The sequence below is a fragment of the Hyperolius riggenbachi genome, chromosome 6 (assembly GCF_040937935.1).
Source record: "Hyperolius riggenbachi isolate aHypRig1 chromosome 6, aHypRig1.pri, whole genome shotgun sequence".
In the NCBI taxonomy this organism is placed as follows: Eukaryota; Metazoa; Chordata; class Amphibia; order Anura; family Hyperoliidae; genus Hyperolius; species Hyperolius riggenbachi.
In genome coordinates, this window is record NC_090651.1 from 132,191,720 (window position 1) to 132,205,273 (window position 13,554).

The 13,554-nt window shown below is 41.2% G+C and overlaps 1 protein-coding gene across 2 annotated transcripts in view; it reads right to left on the reverse strand.

The window, feature by feature from the left end:
• Positions 1–5,135: 5,135 nt before the first annotated feature.
• Positions 5,136–13,554, reverse strand: part of NOS1AP (nitric oxide synthase 1 adaptor protein) — a 224,611-nt gene continuing 216,192 nt past the window's right edge. For both annotated transcript variants that reach the window (XM_068239949.1, XM_068239950.1), the window contains 2 exons: positions 12,521–12,821; positions 5,136–5,840 (listed from right to left, as the gene is read on the reverse strand). In XM_068239949.1, the coding sequence (XP_068096050.1) occupies positions 5,324–5,840; positions 12,521–12,821 (818 nt within the window). In that variant the 3' untranslated portion in view covers positions 5,136–5,323. The remainder of the gene's footprint in view (positions 5,841–12,520; positions 12,822–13,554) is intronic.

Below are 13,554 nucleotides of genomic sequence, written 5' to 3' on the forward strand. Positions count from 1 at the left end.
TATATAAATGTCAGAGAGACATTTCTGATCCAATCAAACAGTGCTTTTTGTGGGAGAATTTCAGGACACTCTGAATTACTAAAAAAGCATTAAAGTATTGTGTACACACTGTAGGTTCAAGCTGCAAATACAGTGGGATTTATACAGTACCCAATCCCAATCAATTGTTTTGGCCGACTAGCATCAGAAAGGGACCACACTGACTAGTGGTTGCACAAACACACACATTTGTGACTTTTCTCACAGGGTTAGCTGAAAAGGGCATATCCCTCTTAAGCCTCCATTCATTGCATTAAGCAGAATAGTAATGTAGTCAGCTCAGTTGGGTTCCCTGCACCCTAAAAGCAGATTGTGGGTGGTCCTCCTGGCTACTAGTGATGCGTAAAGAAGTGCTAACCACCACTGATCCATTACACTGCAAGAGCTTTTTCTAAACGCTTGTGATTTTAAAAGCTCTGGTACTGTAATGCCATGTGTGTGTTCTCACTTGAGCAATGTGATTTTATATAAAAAAAAACACCCATAGCATTGCACTAGCAAGAGCTTTTCAAATGACCAGCACTTAAAAAGCTATTGCAGTGTGAACTAACCCTTAGGGCTGTTTCACACTGCAAGAGCTTTTTCTAAGTGCTTTTGATTTGAAAATGTAATGCTAATGTAATGCTAGGTGTGTGTTCTCACTTGAGAAATGTGAAATAAAATTCACCCATAGCATTACATTAGCAAGAGTTTTTCAAAACACTTGCGCTAAAAAAGCACTTGCAGTGTGAACCAAACCATAGGCCGGAGACACACTGCAGAGCACTTTTTTGGTCCATCAGTGCTGCGCTTGCGTTTAAAAAAAAATGCTCCAATTGACTTGCTTAAAAATTGAAGTAAAATTGCAGCAAAATCGCTGCGATTGTGGTTTTTCAAAAAATTGTGTTCACTATGATTCTGCCACGATAAATGGGGGCGTTTTTTAAAAAAAAAAATGCAAATGCAGCTCTGATGGATCAAAAAGCGCTCCGCAGTGTGTCTCAGGCCTTAGGAAGTAACTTCAGATAATTCAAGCCTCCAGCTGACAACTAATTAGTCATCAGCTGCTTTCATAGGCTTACTTTCTTTCCTTTCCTGGATCAGTGGGGGTATGCATGCTAGGAAACCAGAAACCTTTCGTGGCTCATATAAAATAAATAACAATCTACTGATCCCTAAGAGTATATTGTGTTTCTAAGATTCAGTTTAAAAAAGTAATCGCACAGTATTTAAAAAGTGCTAACAGAAGGACAGAAAACTGTGGGGTATTTCATTCTTTACTCAAGAAGTTTTCTGTCTGCACAAAGTCAAGTTGCCTTGTAGCATCAGATTGCCCCAGAAAAATGGGGTAATAGGAAGTACCTGACTTGTTGCCATAGGGACATCACAGGATGTCTGAGGGTAGGGACACACTAGGCAGAATCGCATATGCGGTTTCCATACCACATAGTGGAAAACGCATATGGGATTCTGCCTAGTGTGTTGCTACCCTGAGGCATACATGAAATTAGCTACATTTAATATAAGTGGGAAGCCAATAGCGGTAAAATATTCCAGATGTAGATTAAGCAAATGGTGGCTATAGCTCACAGCTTATTACCATGTGGTACGTACTGTATACCCCAGAGGGTACTTCTGCTTGTTGCACTCATTTCATTACAATAAGTTCTGAGTGTTAGAAAATTGTAAATCATATACGAGCAAAACTAAATTGGTAACTTTAGTTACCGGTAATTAAAAACATAAGCAAAGGTTTAGAAAACATTAATACACAATGAGGTATTGATCATAAAGGTATAGGTGCCAAAGGGTACTTGAGACTGACACTCATAAGGGTAGATTGTTGAGACAATCCAAGTAATCATGAGATGATTACAGTAGTGGATCACCACTTTAGGGTAATTACAGTACGGAAATCACAGTGCTGATCGCCAAGGAACAAAATCTGACTGCCCTTATATCAATTTTGAGTTATAAAAGTAGCAATCACATTTTAAAAACTAGAGAATAAAAAACTGGAGATCTGCTTTTAGATCATCCCTCGTGAAAAGCTTCAGGGAGTTTGAGAACAAGTAGCTTCTATCTATAGCAGGGGTGTCCAAACTTTTCAGGCCAAAAGCTGTATCACAATACTTGAGATTGCTTGGGGGGCCAAACTGGAAAAATTAAACCATTTTTGCTGATTGCCGTGAGGTACACTATGCCAGTGACAGTCTGTCAAAATATTTCCATGGGAAATAACCCATATACCGTGTGCAGTTAACACAGTGGCAGCTGCTAATAAGTGGTTACTACCACAGTGGTGGGTGATAGCAAAGGGGAAGGCAGAGCGGCAAAACAAGATGGCCGCTGCATGTGGCACTACAGCCTGAGGACTGCAGAGATCTTTGGGGGCCACCAGAAAAGGCTTGGCGAGCTGCAATTGGCCCCCGTACACTTCTTTGGACATGCCTAATCTATAGAAACAAATTAAAAAGCAAACTTGCAAGCAACCTATTTCTATTTCATCTGAGCTAATCTTGTACAGAGGCATATGACCCCATTGTGATACTAAGGGGGACGGGAAGGGGGAACAACCTTAGCAACATAATTGATCTAGAAGTGTTATGCTAGTGTCTGTGGGGTTTTACTTACCTTTTACGTTTCTGTGCGAGGGGAAAGGGGGCAGATGTTATGCTACGCTGAACAGAAAGTCATCCAAATATGAAACTCGGTGTCAGTTTGGACATGGACAGCTATACAACTTCATCACGGGAAGACACAATATGCAGTTCAGAAGGCACTGGCAGTCAGCCTAAACAAAGTATCTCTCAGAATACCACTAACATTGATGTAAATACAAATACAAAAAGGACTGTAAGAAACAGAAGAGCAGTGATTAGATAACTGGCACCAGACTGACTTATAAAGCTGAAATGTTTGGAACCAAACCCAGTTTACTACATAAGCATGTAAAGATTACAGTCCAGCCTAGAGCTATGGGGTTTTTTGGCTTTGGATATAATGCTGAAGTTAAAACTTTTGCAATGCTTGTATTGCTGTCCATCTGGGCTTTCTGTTTCACCAACATGTTTTCAAGAACAAATGGTAAGACAAAATCTCACTGAGAATCCAAAATATTGCATTTTTCTAATGGCACAGGAAACTCTAGAACATGCTGTCTGTATACTTCTTTTGTCACCAATAACAGGAAAGTACAGTTTCTCCTTCTTAAAACAGAAGGAACATGTGAGCATCACTTCCATGAAGCAACAGCCATAAGGGCCCTTCATCACTAGCTGTGATCCGCTTTTCAAAAACCAGTTCACAGCGGTTCTGCCAATTGCAATAGCACTGCAATTTACATGTAAGTCACAGTGCTTATTTTCCACTAGCACACTGTTTTTTTCCCAAACGCAATCACCAGCCTGCGCGATTCTTGGCACAATCTCGTTTTATTCCAGATGGCTGCACAGTGTAATTGCGGCAAGTGGGAAAAGCAGCTTGCGGGATCACAAATGCAGCACAGTTGCGCTTGGGATCAGGTTTCCAAGTGGAAAAGGGCCCTAATACTTTACTACAGTACAGAGGGCAGAGCCAAGCAAATCATTCCTTCATGCCCTTGTAAGCCAGGCATACATCCAGAATGACAGGTTTAAAGCAAATAATCCAGTTTGCTTTACAGACAACTGTTATGGCCTTCATCAGTGTAAAGTATGGATTGGATAGGACTATGGAAATGACTTGTGAAAGTGGTTGCCAATTACTTATGTTATGGAGAACAGGAACCACCAAGATATCTTGTCGGGTATCAAAAGGGGATTTAAAGGGCATGTAGTGTAAAAGTTCAATTTTGCCCTCTTAAAGGGAACCCGAAGTGAGGGGGATATGGAGGCTGACATATTTATTTCCTTGTAAACAATGCCAGTTTCCTGGCAGCCCTGTTGATCTTTTGGCATAAGTAGTGTGAATCCAAACCCTAGAACAAGCATATGACTAATCCAGCAAAACAGGAGTCAGTGTACCTGAACTGCTGCATCTTGTTCAGGGTCTATGGCTATAAGTACTAGAGGACACAGGATCAGGAGGCTTGCAAAGCAACTGGTATTGTTTAAAAGGAAATAAATATGGCAGCCTCCATATCCTTTTCATCTCCGGTTCATTTTAAAACAAACCTGAAGCGACATTAAAAAAAGGACTTGGATACTTACCTAAGTGGGAAGGTTCTGTATCCCATAGACCCTTCCTAGTCCTCTCTTCGTCTCCTTGTTACACCACTGTACCTTGTTCAAAATTCAAACCTTTGGACTCCACAGGGACTTGAGTGCTTCTGAAGACAAGCAGATCTGTACTGTGCATTCGTGAGCGGAGCGTGTGCAGTACGGATCTGCTCATCTTCTGAAGTACTTGAGTACTACCAAATGCTGTCCAAGGAGGGCCAAAGACATATGCAACCTGCTGATCAAATAATTCCACCGGGGGGACAGCAGAGGAACGAAGACATGGGGGGAGGATCAGGAAGGCTCTATAGGATTCAGAGCCTTTTGTCTTTTTAGGTGAGTATCTAAGTTTTTTCTTTTTTTGTGGTCACTTCAGGTTCACTTAAAAAAAAATATAACACCACTGCAGGAAGCAATGTCCACAATGCAAGAAGTACAGCCCTGCAAATAAACACACTGCTTGCATTGCACATGCATTATGGTTGTTGGTTGAAAATGAATTCTGATTTAAATCTGTATTATGAAGTTATTTTTCTGTAGAGGAAACTTAGATTCCTTTTGGCCCCAGAGAAAATCCTGGTGGTTTCAGTTCTCCATAACTTAAATTGGTACCTCTTAACAACAAGAAGAAAATCTCCTCAATACATAACACATTCAGATAATTATGTACATTTTATCTACATTAAAAATGACCACTGTAGCTCACTTTCCTACCACTCTACAACTATGATCAGTTATCACATAAACCTTCATGAACCAAGTAGGTAATAAATTGTAGTGGAATACGCTCTCCGTAATTTTGCTCATTAGTGTTGCACAAGATGACTATGGCAATCATATGTAAGGCATTTAAAGATGTGCAAAGTAGACTAACAGTGTGCATGTAATGCATGTCAGTGACAGTTTAAACAAGTAAAATACATCGAAGCCCAATATTCATTATTGTCTCTTCCAAAGTGGAGGTGGTCAGTTTCTGGGCTTTAACATTCATCTATCGCCTGCTTAGACAACACGTTTGCTTCAACTTTCCTGTACACCTTTCTGGGCAGCAGAGAATCCACAGACCAACTGTTCCAGTGCCAAGACTAATGTCCTTAAAACCAGTTTTACTCAAAGGACAAAAGATCTGGATGGGGACCATCACTGTCTAATGTTGAGTTTTTTGGCCACGAACTCCAATCAGAATGAGATGTTTCGTCTTCTATTAGGTCTTCTTGGCTGATGCAGAGCCTTACCACAGCCTTGTCAGAGAAATGAGAAGGCTCCTTCAGATTTGTGTCTAATGACTCCTTGTGAATAATATCGGGGACAGCTAGTGTAATCTCAGGAACTACCCCATTCTCAGTTTGCTGTAAAGGGACTTTCTCTAATTTTCCATTAGGTAAGGAATCTGGAAGACGTTTCAGTTTTGGTGAATTATCTTCATCAATAGCAGTTTCAATGGGAGTTTCACCAGCCACATTCACACTGACATCAGGAGAAACTAGGGATTTCTCTGGACTATTCAGTACAGGGTTTGGGGAAATGATCATATCTTGAGTTGTCTTCAGAGCTCGTGTGGTCCGCTTCTTCACCACAGGTGGAGGAGGATCAAGTCGAGGGAAGTTCTCAACAAATTTGGATCTGTAATCAAAATAAAAATATTTTGAATAAATTCAACAGTTCTTGGTAAGCAAAATCAAGAGCTTATTACTGGACTATGCAAAAAGTCAAAGCTTTTATGCTCAGTTTAGATAGAGTGGAAAAGTAGGAAACTGTTTGAGAATGCCCCTTACTTCCTGCTCCAGTGAGTGTCACAAAGGACAGAAGGAACCCTGATAGTGATCCGGAGTACATGCTGGTAGATAGAATTAATATACTGTACATGTTAGATCAACACATTTTAGCAAAAGCGTAGATGATCACTGAAAAAAATGCAGAACCGTTTTACTGCAATTATATTAAATTGGTTCTCCGGTACATGAAAAGAAGCTAAAACTGACACTTACATGGGGCTGCTATCGGCCCCCTGCAGCTGTAATGTCCCGCGTCGTCCTCCTCCGATGCGCCGTTCCCCGCCGCCAGCACTGGGCTAATTATTCGTCTAACTAGACGAATAGAATTGTGGCTGCGCGGCCGTGTACATCAGCTGGAGTTTACTGCGCAGGTGCAGTACAAAGTTCTCTTGTACTGCGCCTGCACAGTAAGCACCCGCTGACCCGCATGGGAGCAAGCACGTGCGGCAGCAGGAATAATTCGCCCGTTGCCAGCGGCAGGAAACGGCGCATCGGAGGAGAACGGCGCGGGACATTACAGCTGCAGGGGGCCGATAGAAGCCCCAGGTAAGTGTCAGTTTTAGCTTCTTTTTATGTATCGGAAAACCCCTTTAAATGTGTAGAAGATACTTTTGTTCTCGTGTTTGAAAACAACACAACGAAGAACCATTTCACATCTGCTTCCCTAAACCTTTGGCACAGTTCATATTATTGATTGAGCGCATAAAACAAATCTGTTATCTTAATCTGCCAGTGTGTAAACAGTATAAAGCAAAAACTGTCAGATGTTCTAATGCTTTGCTTCTCATCGCTAAACTAAAAAAATAATGTTTTGCTGTAGTTTCACTTCCAAATGCTTTAAAATAGTTATGAAATGTTGAAGTCAAAATGTATGTCTAGTAAAACAAGTTTGTTATCATTCTTAGAGCCAAAGTACATTACCTACATAGTTCAAAGTAATAAAGGAAGTAAAAAATTAATTATCGCCTACCATATAACAGATATGTACTAAAGTATTAATTTTATTAAAAAAAAAAAAACATGTATCTTGGATGTTCTTAATCAGCATTCAAATGGAAACCCAAGCATCCTAAGAACCTCAATATTCCTAATCAGAAAAGCAGAATTCCCATGCTACCATCCAGAGCCATATAAACCACAAGGCAAGCTAGGAAAGTGCCTAGGATATTTGCTGTAAAAGATTATTTACAGCAAAAAAGTAAAAAGGATACTACCGTAGCAGAAAAAAAAACACTGGTAGCAGAACAGCATTTCTTCTTCAGTGGGAAGCTTAGTGCTGTTGCGGAACTTGAGGAAGTGATTACAATAGTAGTTGATAAGAAAAGAAACAAAATAATATAATATACAGTGGTGTGAAAAACTATTTGCCCCCTTCCTGATTTCTTATTCTTTTGCATGTTTGTCACACTTAAATGTTTCTGCTCATCAAAAACCGTTAACTATTAGTCAAAGATAACATAATTGAACACAAAATGCAGTTTTAAATGATGGTTTGTATTATTTAGTGAGAAAAAAAAAAACTCCAAATCTACATGGCCCTGTGTGAAAAAGTGATTGCCCCCCTTGTTAAAAAATAACTGTAGTTTATCACACCTGAGTTCAATTTCTGTAGTCACCCCCATGCCTGATTACTGCCTCACCTGTTTCAATCAAGAAATCACTTAAATAGGAGCTATCTGACACAGAGAAGTAGAGCAAAAGCACCTCAAAAGCTAGACATCATGCCAAGATCCAAAGAAATTCAGGAACAAATGAGAACAAAAGTACTGTAATTGAGATCTATCAGTCTGGTAAAGGTTATAAATCCATTTCTAAAGCTTTGGAACTCCAGCGAACCACAGTGAGAGCCATTATCCACAAATGGCAAAAACATGGAACAGTGATGAACCTTCCCAGGAGTTGCCGGCCGACCAAAATTACCCCAAGAGCGCAGAGAAAACTCATCCGAGTGGCCACAAAAGACCCCAGGACAACATCTAAAGAACTGCAGGCCTCACTTGCCTCAATTAAAGGGAAGGTACAGGGAAAGTACAGCCCGGAGGACGTCCGATGACGTCAGCGCGCCCGCGTGGGACGCAGAAGAGCCTGTCCGTGGAGCGCAGAAGAGCCCGACCTGGCAGCCGGCCTGGCCAGGTCGGCCACCGAAGACGACCGGAAGCCTCTGGAGCGGCAGCGAGGGCACCTCCTGCCTGCCACGGGCTGGAGGAAGCCCCGGGTAAGTGGATATGGATTTTTATTTTTTTCCACGTTACCCTGAACCTTTCCTTTAAGGTCAGTGTTCACGACTCCACCATAAGAAAGAGACTGGGCAAAAATGGCCTGCATGGCAGATATCCAAGGCGCAAACCACTTTTAAGCAAAAAGAACATTAAGGCTCGTCTCAATTTTGCTAAAAAACATCTCAATGATTGCCAAGACTTTTGGGAAAATACCTTGTGGACCGACGAGACAAAAGGTTGAACTTTTTGGAAGGTGCGTGTCCCGTTACATCTGGCGTAGAAGTAACACAGCATTTCAGCAAAAGAACATCGTACCAACCGTAAAATATGGTGGTGGTAGTGTGATGGTCTGGGGTTGTTTTGCTGTTTCAGGACCTGGAAGGCTTGCTGTGATAGATGGAACCATGAATTTTACTGTCTACCAAAAAATCCTGAAGGAGAATGTCCGGCCATCTGTTCGTCAACTCAAGCTGAAGCGATCTTGGGTGCTGCAGCAGGACAATGACCCAAAACACACCAAGAAATCCACCTCTGAATGGCTGAAGAAAAACAAAATGAAGACTTTGGAGTGGCCTAATCAAAGTCCTGACCTGAATCCTATTGAGATGTTGTGGCATGACCTTAAAAAGGCGGTTCATGCTAGAAAACCCTCAAATAAAGCTGAATTACAACAATTCTGCAAAGATGAGTGGGCCAAAATTCCCCCAGAGCGCTGTAAAAGACTCGTTGCAAGTTATCGCAAATGCTTGATTGCAGTTATTGCTGCTAAGAGTGGCCCAACCAGTTATTAGGTTCAGGTGGCAATTTCTTTTTCACACAGGGCCATGTAGGTTTTGAGGGTTTTTTTCTCACTAAATAATAAAAACCATCATTTAAAACTGCATTTTGTGTTCAATTATGTTATCTTTGACTAATAGTTAACAGTTTTTGATGAGCAGAAACATTTAAGTGTGACAAACATGCAAAAGAATAAGAAATCAGGAAGGGGGCAAATAGTTTTTCACACCACTGTAAATACTGCTAGCAGTGTCGAATACAAGACAAAAGTGTTCACAGGAGAAGACACATTCTCACTGGATGCATTGTATTATAGAAATACAGCAGCTATGCAATAAATTACAATGGCAGCTTTTAGTGCAGATAAACTGTACTTTGAGAACTTGTAATTTTTAAACAGACAATAATACTTGTGCACAAAAACAAATATAATAACTGTATGGGTAACAAAAAGTAGGAAAACAGGTTTTTACTGAATGTTATTGTCAGAGTTTAACCACTTCCACTCCCCCGCGTCGAGTAACTACGTCTCTGTAAATTCCCTCTTCCCCTAACATAGCTGCTACGTCCCTTGCCGCCACGCGCTCCTGTGCTCGTTATCGCAGCTGAAGAACACAGTTTCCATTCATGAATCTCTGTCCCCATGAATGGTCGCAGGCATCAAAAAGATGCTGCGATCATTTGTTTACTTCCGACGGAACCCCTGCACATATTACTTCCTATATAGCGTACTATAGAGGCGCAATAGGAAGTAATGCGTGAGGACATCTTGTGGCCAAATAGTAAATTTACACTTACACACATTTAATTTAAAAAAGACCCACAGATACATTTTAAATTAACACATTACCTCCCACACTATCCCATAATTACCCAATTATTATTATTTTTGTATTAAAAAAAATACAATAAAAAAATACATAAATAATTACTTTAGGGACTGAACTTTTTTTTTAATATGCATGTCAAGAGGCTATATTACTGCTAATTTTGAAACTATGGGCTTGTAAATAGTGACGGATGCATAACTAAAAAAAAAATGCACCTTTATTTTGAAATAAAATATTGGCGACATACATTGTACTAGGGAAATATTGTAAACGTTGCAATAACCGGGACAAATGGGCAAATAAAATGTGTGGGTTTTAATTACGGTAGCATGTATTATTTTAAAACTATAATGGGTGAAAACTGAGAAATAATTATTTTTTTCCATTTTTTTCTTATTTTTCCTGTTAAAACACAGTTAGAATAAAATTATTAGCAAAAAAGTACCCCCCACAGCAAGCCTAAGTGGTGGCAAAAAAAACCCAAAACAAGATATAGATTGTTTAATTGTGGTAAGTAGTAATAATGTCATAGGCGAAAGAATGGAAGGAGCACTGACTGGTGAAAATTGCTCTGTTTTTTTAAAGCGGTTTAAAACCCGGACATAATATTCAGTAAAAACATGTTTTCCTACTTTTTATATGCCATACGGTTATCATATTTGCATTTGTGCATAAGTATTATTCATTTATAAATTATAGCTTCGCAAAAGTACAGTTTTTTGCTTTGTGAGCTGACTTTGCATTTTATTAATAACTGCTTTTATTCATTAATTCAGGCAGACAAGCATTGACTCTCTCTCTGCGTCCTCCACCTCCTGCACAGTCAGAGAATGTGTCACATTCCACACTTGATACATTTAAGTAAACACAAGAAGATTACATTGTTTAACTTTCGGATGCAGCAGGGAAGCTGGCAGGGAAGCTACTAAAGCCTGTGTTTAACCCTTTGAATGATGTTCTAGTAAAAAAAAAAAAAAAAATGCTGGTTGTATAGAATATGCTGTGAATAATCTATTAGAGCAAAGAAGAAATTCTGGGTTATATTCGGCTTTAAGGCTGGTTTCACAGTGGGACGTTACAGGCGCACGTTAGAGCAGCCTGTAACGCACCCCACCGCACAACAATGAAAAATCAATGGGCTGTTCACAGTGCCCACTTTGCGTTACTCAGTAACGCTGCGCCATAACCGAACGTACTGCATACAGTACTTTATAAGCGGCAGAGCCGCGTTAGACTGCTTGCACATGCGCTGTAATGTTGGGGAGGAGCGGAGAGCGGCCAAGCACATGGCTAATTAATATTCACTGCACTCAGTGACGTGCAGTGTTTACTTCCTGGAGCGGCCGCTCTGTGCGGCGATTGGCCGGGTGGGACCACGTGATGCCGCATGCGTCCAAGAGTGCGCATCACGGCATCACGGACGCCAGAGTGAGCTGCACAACGCAGCTCACTCTGACGTCCACATTAGAGAGCACCAGGCGTTGCGTTTGGGGCACGTTATGCGACCATAACGTCCCCTAAAACGCAACGTCCTGGTGTGAAACCAGCCTTAGGGAAAAACACTTGGAGGTGAAGTGGTTAATCCTGCTTTCAGGATGTATGTAATTTTTTTCTGAAACAGACACCATGGTCCTTATGTTCATGTTTCGCCTGTGTTCTCTCATGTGTAGCGCGCCTCCTTGATGGCTCTCCCGGGGCTGGGAGCGTTCAATGCATACGCAATTGCTATTTCTACTAACTGCGCAAGCACAAAATGCTACCAGCCATGGGAGTGCAATCTAGGAGGCGTACAGCTCTGGGCCGTGCATGCAGCTTTCAGAAAGGACAGCTGCTGAATGCAACAGAGCTGAACGACAGCGAGGGACCAGGAGGACTACAGGGGGCTGGAAGAAGCCCAGGTTAAGGTAAATGGGGCACATTTCTTTCACTTTGGGTTCCCTTTAAGCACAGTGACCCCTGAATAACTTTACTCAAGTAGTATAGCAAAAATGTTCATGATTATTGCATTGTTATTATTTTACAGATTGATAGTGGCAAGGTTTGATAGTAGCCAACAAAGGTATTTGCAGTCAGGTTTTATTTCCAATCATCACACATTTTACACACATATTTTCTGAGCTTAAAGCAGTGCACATTACATGTCAGTATAATAATGAATTACAATTGTATCACAGCTCGCTTGAATTCTCCATGTTCTGCAATAAGGAAGCAATACTGCATGAATCCAAGCAACAAATGAGATCACATCCCAAAGGAAGGCGACGGGTGACACCTTTTGTCCTTTTAACCCATTGCTGGCCAGCACACACACACTTTTCTTATCTCGGGTACCCAGGATCTGTGCCCCATATGTGATTTTATGGTTTTATTTGTTCTATATTGCAGTGGAATTTGCTAATCAAGTATAATTGGTGGCAAGGATAGAGCAGGGAAAAGACTGAACCCTTGTTGGTTATTTACTGTTGACTGGGTACATGTGGAAAATTTAACATACTGCCTGTTACTCCACAGCTGTCCAGAGGGGCCCCAGTGCGGCGCCACCTCTGCTACCCCTATTGCTACTATCTATCACCCAGAGAGAAATGTATATGTCTCACCATCTGGGAGGTACTGTGCCAAATTGTCATTCACAAACCACCAAAATGGCCAACTCAAGAAATATACCATACAACAAATACAGGACTACAGTGATAGAGACTTACATTTCTTCATCCCCCAAGCTTAGCGTCTTCTCCTTAATGGACAGCACAGATGCAACAGTCTTGTTGACTTCAGTGAGGCCAACATCACTACGGTCAGCCTCTCTTCTACGCAGGAAGTCGTTCACCTTTGCACCAACTACCTTTCCAAGGTTCTTCAAGTGCTGAGTGCTACCTGCCAAGATTCCAACTCCTGGCAGATCAGAGTTACTCTGCCCAGCCTTTGTCAGCTGACTGAGTGAACTACTTGGATGTAGTTTAGGAACCTGAGTTGCATTTGAGTTCTGGAACATGCTCTGGTCCACTGTGAAAGAAAAACAAAATACCAATGACTTACTCGTGCTTGGATGTGCAAACAGACAGCATACAGAGGTCAATACTTTTCAAATAAAAATCAGCCATTAAGGAAACAGTTCTGAGCTACATACACACACTAGATGTTCATCCCTCTATAGCAGTGATGGCTAACTTTGGCACTCCAGCTGTGACAAAACTACAAATCCCATCATGCCTCTGCCTCCCTGAGTTATGCTTAGAGCTGTCAGAGTATTGCAATGCCTCATGGGACTTTTAATTCCACCACAGCTGGTGTGCCAATGTCAGCCATCACTGCTCTATGGAACTTGTTTGTGATCATTTCAGAAGACTAAGAAGTCTACATATGTACAGGTGTCCACAACATCTGAGGCCTTCTTTTTGATATTCTGCCAAAATAACAAATACTTGGCCTATTGTATTTCCTGCTGCAGCTCCAGCTCATCCTTCTACCCCCCAACTTCCCCCTCCACATTCTGATAGGCTAGAACAGCACAGAGTCCAGCAGCATTTCTATATACGACAGTAAAATGTCACCCAAATCTATCACAAATGAGCCCATCAGGGGAAAACTGATATCTATGCATAGCATTAAAGTTTCCTTTTCATACTGTGCAAGTTGCATCACGCTGCCAAAAAGTCACTCTGCGCATTACACGTGCGGTGAGACTGTACAGTGAAGCATACAGCTTAACTGCCACTGTAAATGCACCAATTGCCCA